We start from the raw sequence: 18,768 nt of genomic DNA, 5'->3' as shown, positions 1-18,768 counted from the left end.
GAGGGAGGGAGGCAGGGAGGGAGGGAGGGAGGGAGAGAGAGAGAGAGGCAGAGAGAGAGAGAGATAGATAGAGAGAGAGGCAGAGAGAGAGAGACAGAGACTCAGAGAGAGAGAGGCAGAGAGAGAGAGAGAAGCAGAGAGAGAGAGACAGAGACAGAGAAACAGAGAGAGAGAGACAGAGACAGAGAGAGAGTGTGTTACTTGCAAACTCTTGAAAGTTTTTGTGACATTTATAGTTGTCCTTTTTATAAAACCTCCATAGAAGCCAGATAGCAGATTTATTCATTAATTTGCCTTCTTAAAAATAGCTTGGTTAGAAATGAATTATATTTTTGCATTCTCTAAGGATACATGAAGACAGTGGTAGAAATAAGGGTTGTTTTCAGTACTGATCATCTCACAGTTACTCCAGCAGGAAGGAATCCAGAGAATATTGTCTGGACTTAGTGTGGGGTGTGGGTTGAATTGAGTTCCCATGTTGCATGTATTGACAGATGTGAAGTTCTTCTTCACAGATCTTGGTCATCCAGGGTTTTGATGTTCCCTCTTCCTCTGTATAAGGATACACTGAAGTTCTCCCCTTTCCTCTATATTATTTTCAAATAGGCCTCTATTAAGTCATGCTTCTGAGTGTGTGTGTATGCACTTGCATCCAAACACATATAAAATGCAGTGCTCTCACTTGGCCTTTGACATGTTCTTTGAAGGGATGTGTGCCAAGATGCTGATGAGCCCCAGCATTCCGTACACAGATAGCAGGTAGCTCAGAGAGCCATGGTGACTCTAGCAACCGTAGGTGAGATGAGACCTGTTTGCTCCTGCTTGGCTCTTTGCTGTCCACACTTAGATCTCACTGAACCTAAGGATGTTCAATGTCCCTTACAGGTTGACAATCCACCCCTCTCCTCTTCTAAGAGGCAGGGCTTATTGGCATTAGCAAACTTACATTTAAAAAATGGAAGAGTTGTCCGTCTCTCTTTTTGTTAGAGTTTAGATTGTAGAAGTGAATGCTCCTTAGCCTTAGTTGGGGGTTGAGGGATACTGCAGACTGCTAGAGAGAAACACCTGTGCTTTCCAGCAGGCCTGGCCCAGATCAGCACTCACAGTCTCAGCTAACAGAGGGTAGATTGGGTAGTTGGTGTTGGGCCTCCCTTTCCTCCTAGCTTAGTGAGCTATGGAATTAACTCCTGGGGTGTTTGTCAGTGGCTCCTGTTGTACCACAAGGAGCTGCTCCCACTGCAGCAAGGTAAGCTTATTTGTTGTGTTTCCTTAAAGTGCGGTGGTATTCCTGTATGTATATAGGTGGGTAAAATTATAGCAAGACCCGGAAAGAGTTTAGTAACACTTAGGTCTTGATTTTTCAAGACAGGGTTCCTCTTTGTAGTCCTGGCTGTCCTAGAACTTGCTCTGTAGACCAGGCTGGCTTTGAACTTAGAGAGGCACTTGCTGAGCTTTACAGTGGTGGGATTAAAGGCATGCACCACCTCTGCCTGGCTACCACTTAGATCTTAATATACTGGAATGGCATGTTGTTCCTACATTGTTTGTTTTTTGTTTTTGTTTTTATCTTGCTGGGGACTTTCCCTGTGACCAGCACTTAGCTTCAACTTTTACATACATATTATCCCACTCAATGCAAGAAAACTAATACTCAAAGAGATCTAACAACTTGAGCCTAGCCAGCCTGCCAGTAAGTGGTAAGTCTAGGATCGGAATCCAGAAATACCCACTTTTGCTCTGATGGCATTGACATAATTTGATTCAGGAAATACTTCTTTGAAGAAATGTCAACTTTTATGTGATTAGTAATTGATCATTACCCACAAAATAGGCAGAGATGGAGCATGCCTTTGGTGTGGGTTTGGTGAGAGAGGCTATGGTAAGGTGTGTGGATCTAGTCCCTGCTGACTAAAAGGTGGTTGGGTGAGGCTATGGTATGTCCTTGCATACATTACCTTCTAGTGCCTTTAAATCCAATGAGGGGGTACTGTCCTCATATTTCCAGGGATGCCTTGGAGTTCAAGAAGTATGTTTTCCTCCAGCAACACGACTTATAGTCCTTGGTTCTATATTAAAACATGCCCTGTCAGCCCCAGTCCCCTCAGCTGGCTGACTGTCTGCCCCTGTGAGCCTGGCTTTTCTCTGAAGACCTACCTGAGTGACACATAGTTCAAAGCACCTCAGAGTCAGGTCCAATTTGGTGTCTGCTCTGGGAAAGCTTTCCTGTTACTTGGACTCTGGTTGGATCTGATTAGTCAGCCTTAGTTCCTAGACACAGTTGGAGAGTAGCTTGACCTTCTGTTCTGTGGGCTTCTAACCGGACCTTCTCTTAACCCATACTCCACTCTCTGGACTTAGTTTCTCTGGGACTAACCCTCTGATCATGGCCTTGACTAGCTCTCCATCCTCCATCTTGAGCCTGTGACTGTGTAATAACACCCACTCAACTCAACTCTGGCTCAAAGATGACATAGAAAACAAAGCATACCCTGTTTTGCACAGCTAGTATCTGCACAGAACTGGCTCTACCATTCTCTTCTACCCTCCATCCCCATTCCCAAATCTGGCCGTCAACCAAGAACTTCTATATTGAGACAAGAGGGCCTGCTGGGAAGTACTTAACAACACTTAAGCTTCTATGATAAAAAACAAAAAACAATAACACCTGTGTGATTGAGTAACGCTTCTCAGATGCCACGTGGGAGCGGAGCGTGAAGCAAGCTGTAGGAGCTGAATGAGGTAATTAATGTCGGTATTAGACAAGAATTAACACAGGCATGTAGGAATTGGAAACATTAGCATACCCACTCCAAAGCTTCCAGGTCTTCCAGTGGCTTTCGTGACAGCAGGAATGGACACGGTGACCCTTATGGCGCACTCGGAGTTGATAAGTTAACAGCATCTCTGGAGACTCTGAGGTGTGGAACATGCAGTTGTTTGGTCTCTGCTTACACACTCCCTCCATTGCACCTTCGCTGGGTGTAAGTAGTGAGTTCTGACCCCTGTGGACCTGGCCACCTGCATTCTTGTGCTCTGAATGGAACCAGGTCCATGGGGAGCATTGGCCAGGAAGAGACAAAGCTCAGAGGCTGCAACCCATTCTGCTCAGACTCCACCAAGTCTGACTCTCATTTACATCTCTGGCTCTAGTTTGATCTAGTATTCACATACCTATGCAGCCCTTTCAGCTGAGGCAGTTAATTCTTCTTATTGTCCCGTATCCTGGCATTATCTTTGCATGGTTTCCTCAAATCTGCCCAGACTCCTGTAAACAGTTCCTTCATTAACACTCTCAAACCTACTGGGGTTTTGTTTTTTTTGTTGTTGTTGCTTGTTTGTTTGTTTGTTTTTCTACTGCTTCCTTTTCGGCAGTGTCCAAGATGCTCTGTCAAACTGATGCAGCCTCATGATGAAAAGACGGAGTTCTTGTACTTCGAGACGTTACCGTTTATCACAACCCCCTCTTGCTCTCGTCTAACCCGCAAATTTTAGGCTTCTTAGGCACCTTGTTTTAAATGACAACTCTAAGAGGTAACAAGACATTCTGCAGTTCTTCCTGAGCAGCTGCCAGCTGTCTCTCCTGTTATACGTATTGGCTTTCTGTTTGGTTAAGTTCCACAGTGCATTCGTGTTTGCTGTCACACCTATGAAAGTCCCATGGTTCCCAGGATCCATGAGTTTGGGGATGATGCATTCAGTTAACCCATTAGGCTTTAACCTGAGTTATGAATTTAACAGGAATCATGTAAGAATGAAGAGCTAGTTTTCGCTGTTTAATTACTCTTCTTGTGCTAGAGCAAACTATGCAAAGATGATTTTCTTAGGATTTGTTTTGGTTTGAGTTCTGGTTCTCCACAGCTCACGTGGACAAAAGTCTGTACCTTCTTTCTCAGCCTTTCACTTTCCTTTTCTGCCCCCACACCCTCATCTAGTCTTTCTCTTCCTCTCTCTTCCTCTCTTCCTCTTCTTCTCTTTCTCTCTCTCTGTGTGTGTCTCTCTCCCCCCTCTCTCTGTCTCTTCCTCTCACTCTCTGTGTCTTTGTCTCTCTTCTCTCTCTGTCTCTGTTTCTGTGTGTGTGTGTCTCTATCTTTCTGTCTCTCTTCCTCTCTCTGTCTCTTTCTTCCTCTCTTCCTGTCTCCTCCTCTCTCTTCCTCTCTTTCTCTGTGTTTCTATCTCTGTATCTCTCTCCCTCCCCACCCCCCCCCCTCTGCTGGAATGAACCCAGGATCTACTCACAGGCAGGCACCAGGGCAGCCCCACCACATAACCTTTGTTTTGATGACTGCTGTCTTTCAGCAGTATTTTCTCTTCACCTTCTTTTAAAAATGTGATTTCCATCGGGGAGGAAAATGAATCACAAGATAAGTTGTCAGCAAAATCAGTGGAGTTTGGTTCAGATAGAGCTCTCCTTAGTCTGAGGAGACTTCTGTTTTGTTTAATCCCAACCCCTAAGGACTGTAGTTGTCTGGTACCCATATTTACAGTACCAAAACAGATCCGGGCCCTGGTGTTTTGCTAAGCTATGTGCAAAATTCCAGTACGAGATGGGAGAAATCTCTCCCTGCTAAGTCAGGTGTCTACTTCCTCGTTGAGAGACTAGCACTGAGGTCCTCTGGGAGAAGAGTGGAGTCGAGACAGATGAATTATGTAAACCTTCATCCCTGGAAAGGATGACGAACTGCCTCTTCTCCATCCAGATGTCTCTAGGTGTTCTCCAGTCTTGCTCACAGGCTCCAACTCAGCTTGAGAGCTGTCTCATTGCATCTGTTTGTACAGCCTGACACTGAGCCACCTCAGCCTCTTTTATCTTGCCACCCACAGGTGGAAAATAACCTGCAGCATGTCCTTAGTAAGCCAGCACTCCCTCTCTCACAGGGCTCAGAAGCTCTGAATGGAAACAACACACTGACATTGGTTTTCCTACTCTGATCTGTCTCAGATATCCTGGGACTCCAAGCTAGCCTCCCAAGACATGTTTCTCAGGATTCAGGCCAGACTGAACACTGTCCACAGGCTCATGGATGCACTGTTTTGTTTATTGTTTTACACAGTCCTGGGGAGGGGATTGAACCCACAACCTTGTCCATACTAGACAAGCAACCACTGAGCAACAGCACTAACCTTCTCTCTTATTTCTTATTTATTTTTTTGAGGCAAAGTTTACAAAACAACATTAACCATTTAGAACTGTACAATGCCTGCCCAGTTCTTAGATCTCTGGGGGCAAGGCAGTTTTTGTATCCTCTGCCTCTGTCAGACTTGAGCTTCTTGGCTCTGGGTCCAATCCAGTCTTTGCTAAGTATGAGGCTCTTTCTGTTTGGGCCCCTGCCTCAGTCATCTCCCTATGCTGTGGCTTGAGCTTTGCCTGACAGCAGTTGGCTGGATTCTGAACTTGCACTGTATTAAGAACTTGTCAACCCTACTACTGTTCTCTTAAACTGTAACCTGTAAAATGGTTTTCCCAAACCAGCAGGCCACTCAAATGTAAATACTGTCTTGGCAGTTTTGAACGTCCATAAGGACTCACCTGTCACCTGACTCACCAAGCAGATTGCCCTGCTTTGGCCCTTAGGTAAATCAAGCTCCTGTGGCCTCTTAGAATAGAGCACCAACTGTCTCAGAGTTCTCTATGGCTTGACCAAAGGCACACGGAGCCAGTCTGTGTTTTATATCAGCTTCATCATCTTTCTGCTTTGTGTTCCAGCCTGATCAGGTGACATTTCCTCCCTGTGCTTCAGCCTCTTCCTGTATAAACTGGCCTTTCATAGTGTTCACTTTATAGGACAACTCTAATGATCGTGTGATATGATGCACACTCAACCTCTGGCTTTGCCAGCCAAACGGTAACCCCTCAATAAATGTCAGTTGTCACATACGCTTATCTATCCGACGTGGCTGGCTCTTCCTTGTTGTCCCATTCCTCCTGGGTCTAGATCTTGAATCCAGCAGCACCATCTCATTAGTTCTGCTTGCCTCTACTGCTGTGTAAGCGAATTGCATTAGCTTCTTGTGACTTAGTAACTATATGATGTTTGAATTGTCTTGAAAAGTGACTGAGTCCAGGGTTGTCTGTCACTGGTTTCCATACAAGTCTCAAGTGAGGGTCTCAAGTGAGGTCACTCTGAGCTGGTAAACAGCTCTTAGCCTGTTTGTCATGATCCTCAGGTTAGCCCCGGAGTGCCTCATTTCAGCTGATGGTAGTCAAGGTAACACAGAGACTGCCGTTATCCACCACCAGGGTAGCCTGGTGCCCCCCATCCCCGCCTTCTGGAAACTGTCTCCTGCCATGTTTCACTTTAAAATCCATGTCTGTCTATTCATCCTTTTTATTCGTAAGCTTATTTTGTAACTGTTCACTGAGTGAGTGAGGCATGTCAAGATCCAACGGGTTGTTGGGGGTGCAGAATGCAGGTTCTACTGCAGGAAAGTTAATAGTCTGTGAAAGATAGGGAACTATCAGCATGGAGGGAGAGAGAGACGTGTGGGGAAGTGTTCATGTGGTTCACAGGGTCACACAGGACCACCAAATAAGACTGGAGGTCAAGGTCCTGGTTTTCTGGAGGAGAGAGTCAGGGCAATGTCACAGAAGGGATGCACAGCAAGCTGTTGGTTGTAAAAACTGTGCTTTTAAGTTAGTACCATGATTGTTGTATCAGGAGCTCGAAGGAGAGCAGCTCTGAGACCAACCAGTGCTCGTCCTATGACTTCCTGGTGCCAATGCTGTCTGTCAGCTTAGGGGACTGTTAACAGCACCCATCTGAAAGATTCTCTCAGGCTGTCCCACACCAGTATGATTTTAGAGCCCTCATGAGAGGGGAAATCTAGTTAGGGGAGAATGAAGTAGAAACAGAAGGTTAGGAATACAAAGGGTTCATAACAGAGCCCACCGTTAGACACGATCATGGCCACGTGCTTTTTTTGTTGTTCACATGACATAGACCTAAGGGACGATACCATTTAATGCTTGCCTTACTGGTGCTGAGATACCTAACATCTTAAGCATTAGTTGCAGAGGAGCTTCATTTGCTAACCCCAGCACATGTGGAATGGGTAGCTTGAACACTCCAGTTCAAACATGCTCTGTCGTGCTCAGTGCAGGAGGAAAGGTCTGAGTGCATGAGAGCCTCACAGTAAGGTGACCTTGAGCCATATGAGGGAGCTGGGGTCCCTCCCCTTTTGCTTGCTTTTGGATTTGCATGCTCAGTACATCCTTATCAAGTGACTATCATGTGCCTGACTATGACCCATTCTTTAGAAAAAGGACAGAAGGCACAGTTCCCGTCCTTGGACTGTCATCATTTAGTGAAGAAGAAACAGAAAGTCATGCGGTCAGAGGTCATGCAGTCAGATGATGGGTGTTGGAATTGGATGAGAATTTTCAAAGAAGCCAAACTCCTTAGATGAGATGATAAATCTGAAATTTCTGCCTGTAAGATGGTTTGTATCTTTATCTCAGGACACAGTCAGAAGGTTCTTGGCTTTCAAAGCCCACATCTGAGCCCCCAGGTGAGGGCTCTTAGAAAGCATGCACTCACAGGGCACCGGAGATGTGCTGTGCTGGGAGAGGCCAGGGCTGCTTACAAGAGTACCTGGAATGGGAACTGGGAATAGTGGAAACAATCAGGGCTAAGGGCCATAACCCTTCCAACGGGCTAAGAAATGCATTTATCACCATTTTTTCTTGATCATACTGTAATGTATGAAAATGCAAATATGTCTAGAAACTTGGCTCAAGTAAAATTAAGGCCTGCTAAACTGTGAACACCCATTCTCCTTGCCAATATATATACAACCCTATATTTTCATTTTGAAAATACAAATACAATTGTCCAGGTAAATAAGTGGGGGGAAAAATACAAGTTTGATGTGGAGGCCCAAGAAGCTGAGCATGATTGTGGAAGTTAATCTAGGTCATCTGAAGGTTGTTGTTCGGTTGTGCATCCAGAATTAAAATTTGGGATAGCAGTATAGTCGGACTGAGTAAATTCATCAATGTTGTTCATCCAGAGAATGGATCAGGCTCAAGGAATCGAGGAGGGGAGGGACTTAGGAGCCCTCACCTGTTTTCTTCCTCCTGAAGGCTCTTTGCAGGAGCTCATAAGCCTCAGCACTCCAATTCCTCTCTTACCACACAGGCTACCCCACTGTCAGCCGAGGACTACTTATGACTTGCTTCTGTGCTTCCTCCTCTTCTAACTTGTCTCCGGTAATGTGCCCACAAGCAGAACTGTGAGGAGTCTACTTGACCACTTGCTAGAACTCCTTGTGCCATCCCTGAAGTGGGAATGAGAGCTGGTCTGTGCAGATCTGGGATGGAAGTGTGTGTTAGGGGGTGAGGCCTTTGCTGAAGATATGCACACTGCGTAGAAAAGAACATGACACCTCCTGCAACTTGCCATCCATACTCTCATCCCACCTCCCAAAGCCGTTCCTTGTTCAGAGTCCATGCTTGGTCCTCTGGTCCTTACTCCAGGATGCTGTCCCATTTTCCTTGTCTGCCTTCTGCCTTCCCATCGTGAGCCCCATGTCCCTCTATCACTGACAGGAATGCCTGATACTTAACACCTCAGCAATACATGCTTTTTCTCCAAAACTCCATTGTCATCTCCTTTATCACTTCAATACTAGGGCAGCATGAGTATCATCCAATCAGAGACCTTCAATACTAGGGCAGCATGAGACCCTGTTACCTCATCGGTACCATCCAATCAGAGACCACCTCCAGGACCACGCCTGCAGGTGACTGAGTTGGGCTTATTGCTGTTGTGTAATGATCTTGAGACTTCATGCTCTAGAAGGGGATCCTGGGGAATGAGTTACAGGAAGGTACTCTGAGGATTTGACCTTGATCCCAAGGAAGTGAGGCTTTGCTCTGGATTACTGTCTAGAAACTAGGGTAATTCTGTGACTAAGTCTTATCCTCCCAACAGAGAATGCAGGCTAGGGAAAAGAAAGAGCAAGCAGGGATTTCGTGGGTTGGAAAATATTCATTCTTCCTTTAGATGTAATAGCTAAATAGCTGCATTTTTGGTTTGATCCATTATGATGATATAGTGACCTTGTCTGCTATTGATTCCCTACAAAATCATGTAGAACAGAACACTAAGATCTAGCTGTAAGTGCCAGCTCAGCTCACATGTGTCAGGGCCTAAAATCATGGGTTGGGGGAGCACAGTGCTTTTTCTTTCTACTCCTACTCAGGTGTCAAGACAGAATACTTTTGTAACCAGATGTAGGGTGAAGTCCCCTACCAACAAGAAAAATGGTCAGTTCTGTAGTGATCTAAGCTCAACGACCTATAATTCAACCATATATGACACTGTCTACCAGGGAGTAGCATCAGATCCTACAGGCTGAGCCCTGGGCCCCAACTTTTGATGCTAACCACAAGCTTCAGGCTATTTTATCCATGTTTCTGATCTATTAGCTATGCATTAGAGTTTCCACAACCTACCCCTTTGGTTCCATTGATTTTCTAAAGTGGCTACAGAACCCAGGAAATACGTTTACCAGTTTATTGTAAAGAATATTTTAAAGGAGACAAATGAACAGCAAAAGCATATGTCCCCGGTACAACAACTGCTTTCTGTGCATCTGGGTTGCACTGCCCTCTGGACAGGTGGATGAACCCTCACTCACTTTCCCAGAAGCCCTTGAACTTGGTCCTTCAAGGATTTTAGTGAATACTTCTTTATGTATGCATAATTAATTAGGTCATTGGGCATTGGTGACCACTAAAACCTTTGGGGGGGGGCGGCAGTGAGCCCTCTGAGCAGGTGGTTGGTTTCCTTAGCAACCCAGCCTCCTATAGTGGGGTTATTTGGTGACATTCCCACCCCCGCCTGGGACCTCATTAACATAAATTCCAGTAGGTGTGTAGAAAGGGATTTGTTTTAAGTGAAAGAAGTTGCCTTCTTCCTTTGTAATTCTGGACCTGTTTGAGCTGCCTCAGGGATCAAGGACAAAAGGCTTAATACTTAGAGTAGAAGTGCTTTTAGTGGGCTAACCACTAAGGACGTTGTCAGCCTTGTAGACTCTGTAAATCTGGAAAGTAGGTCCCAACTCAAAGTTACAGATGTCACTCAGGGTCCTTTGTCCTCTCCCCTAAGTCTTCACTACTCAGATCTGTTCATGTTGAGCCTATGCTGTTGGTCCACATGGTTGATGGTCAGCAGCCACAGTTTTCACAATTGATCTGCCCCTTCCTCCATAGCCAGGCGGACACGCTGTGATGAAGGGCTATTTTCCTAGTGTGCTTGATCCCTGAGCCCTCACTCCAGCTTCTGAAGTCTCCCCGTGTATCCCTTACCCTGGATGGGCTTCATTAGTCACTCATCTCCTTTTAAGGCTCCTGAGCACTTAGAGCAGAAGGTCATAAAACCACAAATGTCTTTTCCAGCCTCAGAAGTTCACAAAGCTGCCGGGCAGTCTTCATAACAGTCTTTCTCTTCATAACTGTCTTCTTCCCTGCTGCATCCCCAAGGCCACTTTTCCAATAACCTCTTCTTTAGGCTACCCACCTCACCAGACACCCTCATCCAGAGGCTGCCTCCGTAACAGTGTACTAAGAAAGAACCCACTGCATATGATCTCCCCAGCTTGTTTCTGCTTCCCTGAGCCTGTGGATTCTATCTGAAAGGAAGAAGTCTCTCTTGTAGCCTGATCCTGCATTTGTGTTCTGTGTTCCTACTTGGCCAGGGCTACAGGCGCTTCAAGTCCCCCAGCCCTACACATTGAAAGTCTCAGGTTGCCCTTCCATATTACCTTCCTCCTTCCTTTAACACTCCTTCCTCCCTCCCTCCCCTTTTCTCCTTTCTTCCCTCCCTTTCTCCTTCCTTCTTCCCTCCCTCTCTCCCTCTCTCCTCTTCCCTCCCCTCCCTCTCTTTTCCCTTCCTTCCTCCCTCTTTCCTTTCTTCCTTCCCCCATCCCCTCCCCCTTCCTTCCTTCCTTCCTTCCTTTCTCCCTCCTTTCCATTCCCCTCTGCCTCCTCCCTCGCCTGTGGATTAAATGCAAAGCTTCAGAGCTGTCTCTACCACTAAGCTGTACTTCAGGCCCCTTTTCAAAGTTTCAGTCAGCATTTTGGTCCTTGCTTTAGGTTGGCTTGAACATGTGATCTTCCTGCGTCAGCTTCCAGAACACCTGGGCTGTGGCTCCTTCTTCTTACCCCTTGCCCCATAGTGATGCCAGCAGATCTTTTCTTAGGCTTGTCAGTTTGAACGTCAGGGTGGCAGGCTCTTCCCTAGACCTCCCGACACTGTTCTGCTTCTTTTTCCAGCTCCTCCTGGCTCTGGCCCTCATCATCTCTGTATACTTTCCCAGAGACTGTTACTATCAGTCTTCAATCCCTTACTGTGTTGTTCCCATTAAATCTCATTTCATAGCTTCCACACTTGTCTGTTAAATTTACCAGCTGCCAATATCTGAATTGTTAACAAACTTCTCTCTATCCTTGGCCTTTGTGCAGAAAGCTGTGTTTTCCTTCTAACTACCTGGCAAATGGCTACAGTACTCCATCCTGTCAATACTTAGAGATCAGCAGTTTGATCTGAATCGTCCTTCCTCTGTAGAGCCTCATCCTGTCTAACAGTATTCTCAGTCTCTCAGGCCACTTATCTTTGCCCACCAAACCCAGTGGGTTCCACTTGCTTTGTCCCCTGCACTTAGCATCACTTTAGGATTTGACTTTGACCAAGCTGTGCTTCTGTTTTCATGGTACCAGTTCACTTAGTTCAGAGCAGAGCTTGTCTTCTTCATCTTTGCTTGCTACTTAGTGTCCAGCAGGGTGTCCTACTCAAAGGAGGCCCTCTTACTTTGCTACATAATAACTGTCAATTACAAGGGTTTTTTGTTTGTTTTTTGTTTTTGTTTTCCAAGACAAGATTTCTCTGTGTAGTCCTGGCTGTCCTGGAACTCACTCTGTAGACCATGCTGGCCTCAAACTCAGAAATCCACCTGCCTCTGCCTCCCAAGTGCTGGGATTAAAGGCGTGGGTCACCACTGCCCGGCCAATTACAAGTTTTAATGCTTCTATTTCAAGGATGATCTGACATTGAACCCATTTTCCACCATTAGTACAAATACTTAATTTTACCCTAGCAATTACTGAAATAAAAATTTCATACCCCAACCTCAATGGTGCTATTTCCTCTTTTGGGGGGGGGAGAGGAACTGGGGACAAATGCCCAGATTCAGGTACATTAATTTAGCCCCCCTTTCATAGATGGTTATAACACAGGATTCTCCTGTTTTCACAGCAGGTTTCGATAATTTACATCTTCCCTTGCTCATTGATTTTTTCTGCTTCTCCTCTCCTTTATTTTTAACAGGTTCCAAATGGAACCTATTACAGTGGCATAAGATGCAATTGGTAGTATATCAATCCGACTCAGCTATTCTCCTGCCCAGTAAAGTATGACTGTTGTGTGCACAGCCATGTCATACATATCACTTACACAGGCATTAGAGAAGCCCTGCCCATCCATATGTATGTGTGCAGCCTGCAGAAGTTAATATTGCCATAGATCACATGTACATAGGATGTAAAACCTACTTCAGAATGACAGTGGCTCATATAAAATGAATATTGGCTTACGATTAGAGGGAGCCAGGGAAAGACTTTGTCTCCTCACAGCTGTTCTTTCAAATAATAGAATTATTTGTCCGATTCCACGTGTCTCGTTCCAGCTTTCTTCTGCCTCCCTCCCCCCTTTGTGCCATGTATATAATGCCCCTCTCTCCAGCCACTTTAGTTCACTTCAGCCACATGGATAACAAAAGAACTGCTTTGGAGAAATGAAAAGATAGCAATTACACATTGGTATTCATGTTACAGGAGTCACACTGGCCTCCTTAGGGAGTTGAACAATGAATATCCAGCATTAATTGCCACAGACACCATGTGTCTGACCTTGCTGAGACATAATACATCAGTTCTACATAGTAAAATTATTTGTCAGTAAGAGATTTAAAAAGAATAAACATACAATTATACGGCTGTTTTTTGGGATGACCAATATTGTTTGTTTTTAAGAAAAATCCAGGAGGATTTATATTTTCTTAAAAATTAGGAGTTGAAGGCACAGTCTATTTTCTGTGGGTGATTTGCAATACTGGTGCCTTTCTAGTCTTCTAAAAAGAGAAAAATATACTGATTAGTGATGGGCCTATAGAAGTAATTATATGGCACATGATAAGGCACTTTTTGTCCACACAGGAGGGCAGTGTATCCTTCTCCATGTCTGCACTTAGTTACAGGTAAGATCCTGTCAGCAGAACTGTACTAGCACAGGGTTCCTTGCAAAGAGTCGACATCATCTTTCAGAGGAAGCTATCAACTTTTCTTACTCTAATCTTGGGTTTTTGAGTTTCTTTTTTTCCCCAATTCATCAGCAACATAGAAGATAGACTTTCTTATTTGCCTTTTAATAATGTTCTTTTACAGACTCTGGCTGTCTTCCTATGGCTGGGTGCTGCACATTGGGAGAGTTTTATAGCAAATGCCCTGAAAGTTTATATCCATGGCTTAGACTTGGGTCCATACTGCTGGGTCAGCAGGGACTGTCCCCTGACTGAGCCAGGTCAGACAGACACACTGGCTCTGCACTGTGGAAGCTGTGTGTGCAGAAATGCATGATAGTTAAGCTTCTCGACTCTTTTAAAAGGGACAGAGATGAAGAAAGTCAGTGCAGTGGCCCATGGTCAGAACTTCAGCTGGGATGAGATTCTAACTAGAGATCCATTTTTGATTGTATTCTGGTAAAAGAAGTACCTGATAAATTTGAAAGTCCGGCTAAAGTATCTGGCGGATTGGGGGGAATGGACACAGTTGGGGGAGGTGGAGGAGGGTCGACTGGGTAGCCATTTGCCCACAGTTTAAAGCAAGTCTTTACTCATTATCTTAGTATTTAATAGTAGGTATGCTGTGATTTTCAAGCCAGGTAAAGACAATAGTACAATAGTACATTTTTGAAACTTTAAGGTTCTATTCTCTAAATCCAGTTGTTCCTGAAGGTAGGTTTAAAAGTAAAATCTTCAAATCCTAATTCCTGCCACACACACACACACACACACACACACACACGTTCCTTTAGCATCCTATGTCTTTAAGGCTTGTGTGTGTGTCTCTCTCTGTGTGTGTGTGTGTGTGTGTGTGTGTGTGTGTGTGTGTGTGTGTTTCCAGAGACCTTGACCCTAGATTCTGTACTATTAGATGCCCCCACCACCACACTCCTAATTTATTCCAGCTCTTTAAAGAAATGAGGTGAAGGTAGTTGGCTTCTTTTTAATTTTCTCTTCCCCTTTTCTTCTCTCATCCATCACTCTGATCTACAATTAAAGCAAGATGATGAAGTGACGATGGTTCAGGTTAAAGAGCAAGGCCAGAGTGTGCTGGTGCTGAAGAAAGTAGCAAGCTGTGGCCCAGCCCCCACCACGGGAAGTACAGAGAGCGACGCGAGGTGAGAGTCCCTACAGCCCAGGCATGCTCCGGTTTCCTTCCCTGGCTGCTTCTCTTCCCAGCTCCCTCTCACTCACTCGCTCGCTCGCTCACTCTGCCGCCTGCTCTACCCTCCCTCCTCCTCCCTCTTTTCTCTCCGCCTCTCCAGCATTCTAGCTGACTGCAGAGCTCTCAGCAGCCAGATGGACTCAGTTCCCAGTGAAAGGACAAGGATGGCAAGATCTTTTAGCCTTTAGGGGATGCCTTTGTTAGGCACCGTTCACAATGGGCAGCTCCCGCCTGCGGGTCTTTGACCCCCCTCTAGAGAGGAAAGATTCCGCGGCGCTCTCAGAGCGCCAGCTGCCCTTGCCTACCTTCGATGTGCCTTATTTCAAATACATCGACGAAGAAGATGAGGACGATGAATGGAGCAGCCGCTCACAGTCTTCCACGGAGGATGACTCAGTGGACTCTCTGCTCTCTGACAGATATGTGGTGGTGTCTGGGACCCCGGAGAAAATCTTGGAGCACCTTTTGAATGACTTGCACCTGGCAGAGGTTCAGCACAAAGAAACAGGTAAGCCTGGGTGTGGGAGGATGGGGGCTGGGGAGGGGTCTCCTGCCTCCAAAGCAGCAGCAGCTGATGCCCTGTCAGTATACCCAGGAGCGAAGCTCCCACTGTTTGAGAAATCAGGATGGGCTGGGAAAGCATATGCTTTGTGTGGCTCTCCTTATGCCCGTGCTGTTTGTTTCAGTCCAGTAAATGGACACATGTAGTTCTTAAACAGCTTCCTGGGAAGTAGCTGTAGAAAGAAAATGAGGTAAGGTAGATGTGTGTACTTGGTAATTTTTGTCAAATCTCACCTTAAAGCCACTTGGCAAGAAGCCAGTATTCAATAGCTCCTGTACTGTGAAAAGCAGCACAAGACGAGAGGGTCTTGAAGGGGTTTTCACCTGGTCTGTAGGAAATGCTGAATGACCCCTGAGAGTGGCTTCCCTGCCCAAATGCAAACAATTTGCAACCTCACAGTGGCAACAGCAACTTCTGCCCCTTTCCAAGTGCTTCCAAACTGCTTGCCCCGCATAAGGATTGGAGCGCCCCATGTGATACAGCTTCTCTGACCAGAGATCAAAGCCTTATTGCCCAGATGTCTTACCATCTGACTTTCAGCTTTGCGCGCCTTTGGAAACACTGTTACTTTCTGTATGGTTGATTTACTGGTCATGTCTTTGCTCATAGAGTGCTTGCTTCTAGTAACTAGTGTTTGCCATCTGTTTCAGCCTAGAGCAATTATCCCTGTGAACAGACTTCTGACAGTAGCCTAAAGTTTGCAACTTGATGACTACCATATACTTTTTTTTTTTGCTGCTGCAACTAGCACCTGTGACCTCCACATTGTACAGTGTGTTGCTTGCTCCAGAAAGGCAGCTGTAGGTTGTATTCCTGCAGGGCAACTGCTTAGATTTTACCACACAGGGGAGACTGAAACACCATCTCAGGAGCAAGTTTCCTAGTGTCCCGGTAGTTCTGCCTGACTTAGTGATGTTTGGCTCTGTACTGCTTTACTCAGGACTATAAGAGAAACAATGACGTGTGAAATATGTGAATAGGTTAAAAAAAAAAAAAGCTGTATGACCCAACTATGAGTCTTATGATATCATTGTTTAATTTAAAAGTTCAAATATTTTTATCTTGCATACAATTGGGAGAGAATCAGTCATTGCTTACACACACAAAATAAGCTATTCTCAATAAAATAAACGTATCATTGTGGCATTCACTTGGTCATTTTGTATATCTGCAGATTCACACGTTGTGCTTTTGAGCAATGTCCCAGTGTTCTGCCTACAGATGTAAACATGAGATGGATTCTGCATGTACTAGTATGACAGCAAACTGTCAGTCATAGAAAGGGCAGGATTCCTGAGATGTGGTGGAACAGTGGATGGGTGGAATGATTTGTGTTTTTTAACATCCTAAGCACAGAAATTATTTAATAGTAATTTGTTTGCTTTTCCCCTTCTCTCAAAATTCACTCAGACTGTATTTTCCTTTCATTAAATCTCTTGCGCTTCTGGAGATCAAACCCAGGGCCTCCAACAAGCTAAGAGTGCCCCACTGCTCAGATACACTTGCAGCCCAGGGACTCACTAACAGAGTCATTATTTGACACTGGAAATGACCTGTCACCTTCATGTCTCTAAGACCAGGCAGGGAGTTGCCTCCTGTTGGCAGTGGGACATGCATCTTATGTGGTGACTTTTATTTCTGCTTTCTTCTCACTAATACTGACTGTAGGGTCAAATATGCCACTTCAGGCAAACACACAAAAAGCAAAAAGGACCGAGGCTCATTGGATAGACTGTCTAGCCCCAACATAAGTGGTTCATGAGGGATCCTGTCCGGGACAACCTCATCTGAGGTCCCGGTCATTTATTTGGAGTTTCAGTGGAGGACTCATGGCCACATATATTTCTTCAGAGTTCTGTAAAGACATTTGAAAAGAATATATACAGTAGTAACTTGTCGTCTCATTGGAGGAGAATTTTATGAAAATGATAACTCTAAAGAAAATGTTTGCTGTGTGTAAAGGAGAGAATCTTACAGGGAAGTGGCATGGCTCCTTAAAACTTCAAGGAAAGAGCTGCCATGTGTTCTTTTGTCGGTAGGCTTTAAAGATATTAAGTACATGGATTCAAATAGAAGAAAAGTGGTTGTAGTTTATTCTAGCTTGAATACTAAACAAATTGGATTTCTGACATGGTGGTGGAGGTCCCTAGTCATTGACAGGGGTGAGTGACACCTGGGCCAGGTTGGCAGAGCCTCATATTAGAGACTCATGTGTATGCAAGCCTAATCGAGATGCAGAAGCCATTTAGGGGACAGACAGAGGGAATGAGAAGGGGCCACAGTAAAAGTATACAGCAGCATTTGAGAGTCTCTTTTAGTAAGATGTAGCCCCTACACATGGCCCCGGTGTCACGGAGGAGGAAAGGACACATGGAAAGAAGGAATGGAAATGTCTGGAAGCCTGGGTGATCTGTTTTGACATCCCTTCATTCGTGTGCCCATCAGAAGCTGGAAGAACAACCAAACAAGAGACGTTTCACATGTTTCTCACAGAAGACGCTTGTGGAAATGTGTGTACAAGTCCCGGCAGAGAAGGCTCCAGTGGTCACATGGGACAGATTGGCTTGATTACCCACTGGTGTTAACGTTGAAATGGAAGAAGTTGAATGGAACAGAATAGAAAAAGAGAATGCTGAGGCTCTGAGAGAAGAAGGCTTTTATTTCTGTTGCTACTTGAATCGAGAATAGGATAGAAACAATTCAACAATTCATGCAGTATTCTGTCGCCAAATCGAGTTTAGTTAGAAATCATAATTTTAAAGATGTTAAAAGGCAACCTACTTAGGATTTTTCTAAATAGTCTGATCCCAGTACAATCACCAGAGTGATTCTGTGAAACTGGGTATCTTTCCTTTATGATGACAACAGACATAGGAGTCACCCAGTGATGCGTGTGGAACTGATGGATGGATGCTTAGTTTTTATACTTTTATCAAGGAAGAATGAAGGATGCTAGTAGGGGACAGGCAAACCTTTAAGCACTAGAGTCTTCCTTTGCAGGCAGCTTTGAAGTCATCAATCTATGGCGAATGCCCTTCTGTTTATAATAGTGCACCCAAGTATCGAGTAGCAGTAAAATCCAATGAAATACACCTAACCCTGAGTTTTTAACAGTTTTTTTTCCATGTACTTCATTCTTTTAAATAGAAGAGAAAAAGGAGAGTGGGGTGAGCGGCCATTTATTTGTGATTGGGAGAAGTGACTGAAGCTGTTTTCAAAGGTTTTCTTTTCTTTCACGGTTCAGGTTCCGACTTGAAACATTCAGAAACGTTAGAGAAAAAAATCCAGCAGTTTCTGTAGCTCTACCTTTTATCTGCCCAGAAATAGGACAGACATCGCTGGGCATTCCCAGCCTGGGAATTGAAAGGGAAAAAAAAAAAAAAGGAGAAAATGACTAGGAGCTATGAATGGAGGGTCTGTGGAGAGGGGAGGACAGGTGTGAGCCCAGGCTGCCCTGCTACCCTGCTGCCCCACTACACAGGGGTGCTGTTTCTACTTAACCCTTTTTATCCTGCAGAGAATGAAGTATTTCTGGCCTGCAGGTGCCTCTGCAAACTGATTTCTATTTCAAAGCGAGGGAGAAACTGCCTGATGGGTTACTTCCTATTTCCTTATTTTTACTTCCCAGTTCCTTACCCACCCTTTTGAACAAAGTGCACTTGTGGTGGCAGGTTCTCAGGAAAAGCTAGCGAGCTGAGCAGGC

The 18,768-nt window shown here is 45.0% G+C and overlaps 1 protein-coding gene across 1 annotated transcript in view; it reads left to right on the top strand.

Moving 5' to 3' along the window:
• The window catches only part of Rapgef5 (Rap guanine nucleotide exchange factor 5), a 161,512-nt gene that overhangs the window by 69,872 nt on the left and 72,872 nt on the right, over window positions 1–18,768 (top strand). The window contains exons 5-6 of the mRNA XM_028773200.1: window positions 14,338–14,456; window positions 14,923–15,011. Of these exons, the coding sequence (XP_028629033.1) occupies window positions 14,338–14,456; window positions 14,923–15,011 (208 nt within the window). The remainder of the gene's footprint in view (window positions 1–14,337; window positions 14,457–14,922; window positions 15,012–18,768) is intronic.

The sequence above is a fragment of the Grammomys surdaster genome, unplaced genomic scaffold, assembly GCF_004785775.1.
Source record: "Grammomys surdaster isolate TR1022 unplaced genomic scaffold, NIH_TR_1.0 223, whole genome shotgun sequence".
NCBI classification, from domain to species: Eukaryota; Metazoa; Chordata; class Mammalia; order Rodentia; family Muridae; genus Grammomys; species Grammomys surdaster.
The sequence above is the reverse complement of the archived record's forward strand: the minus strand, read 5'-3'. Positions and strand labels throughout refer to the sequence as shown.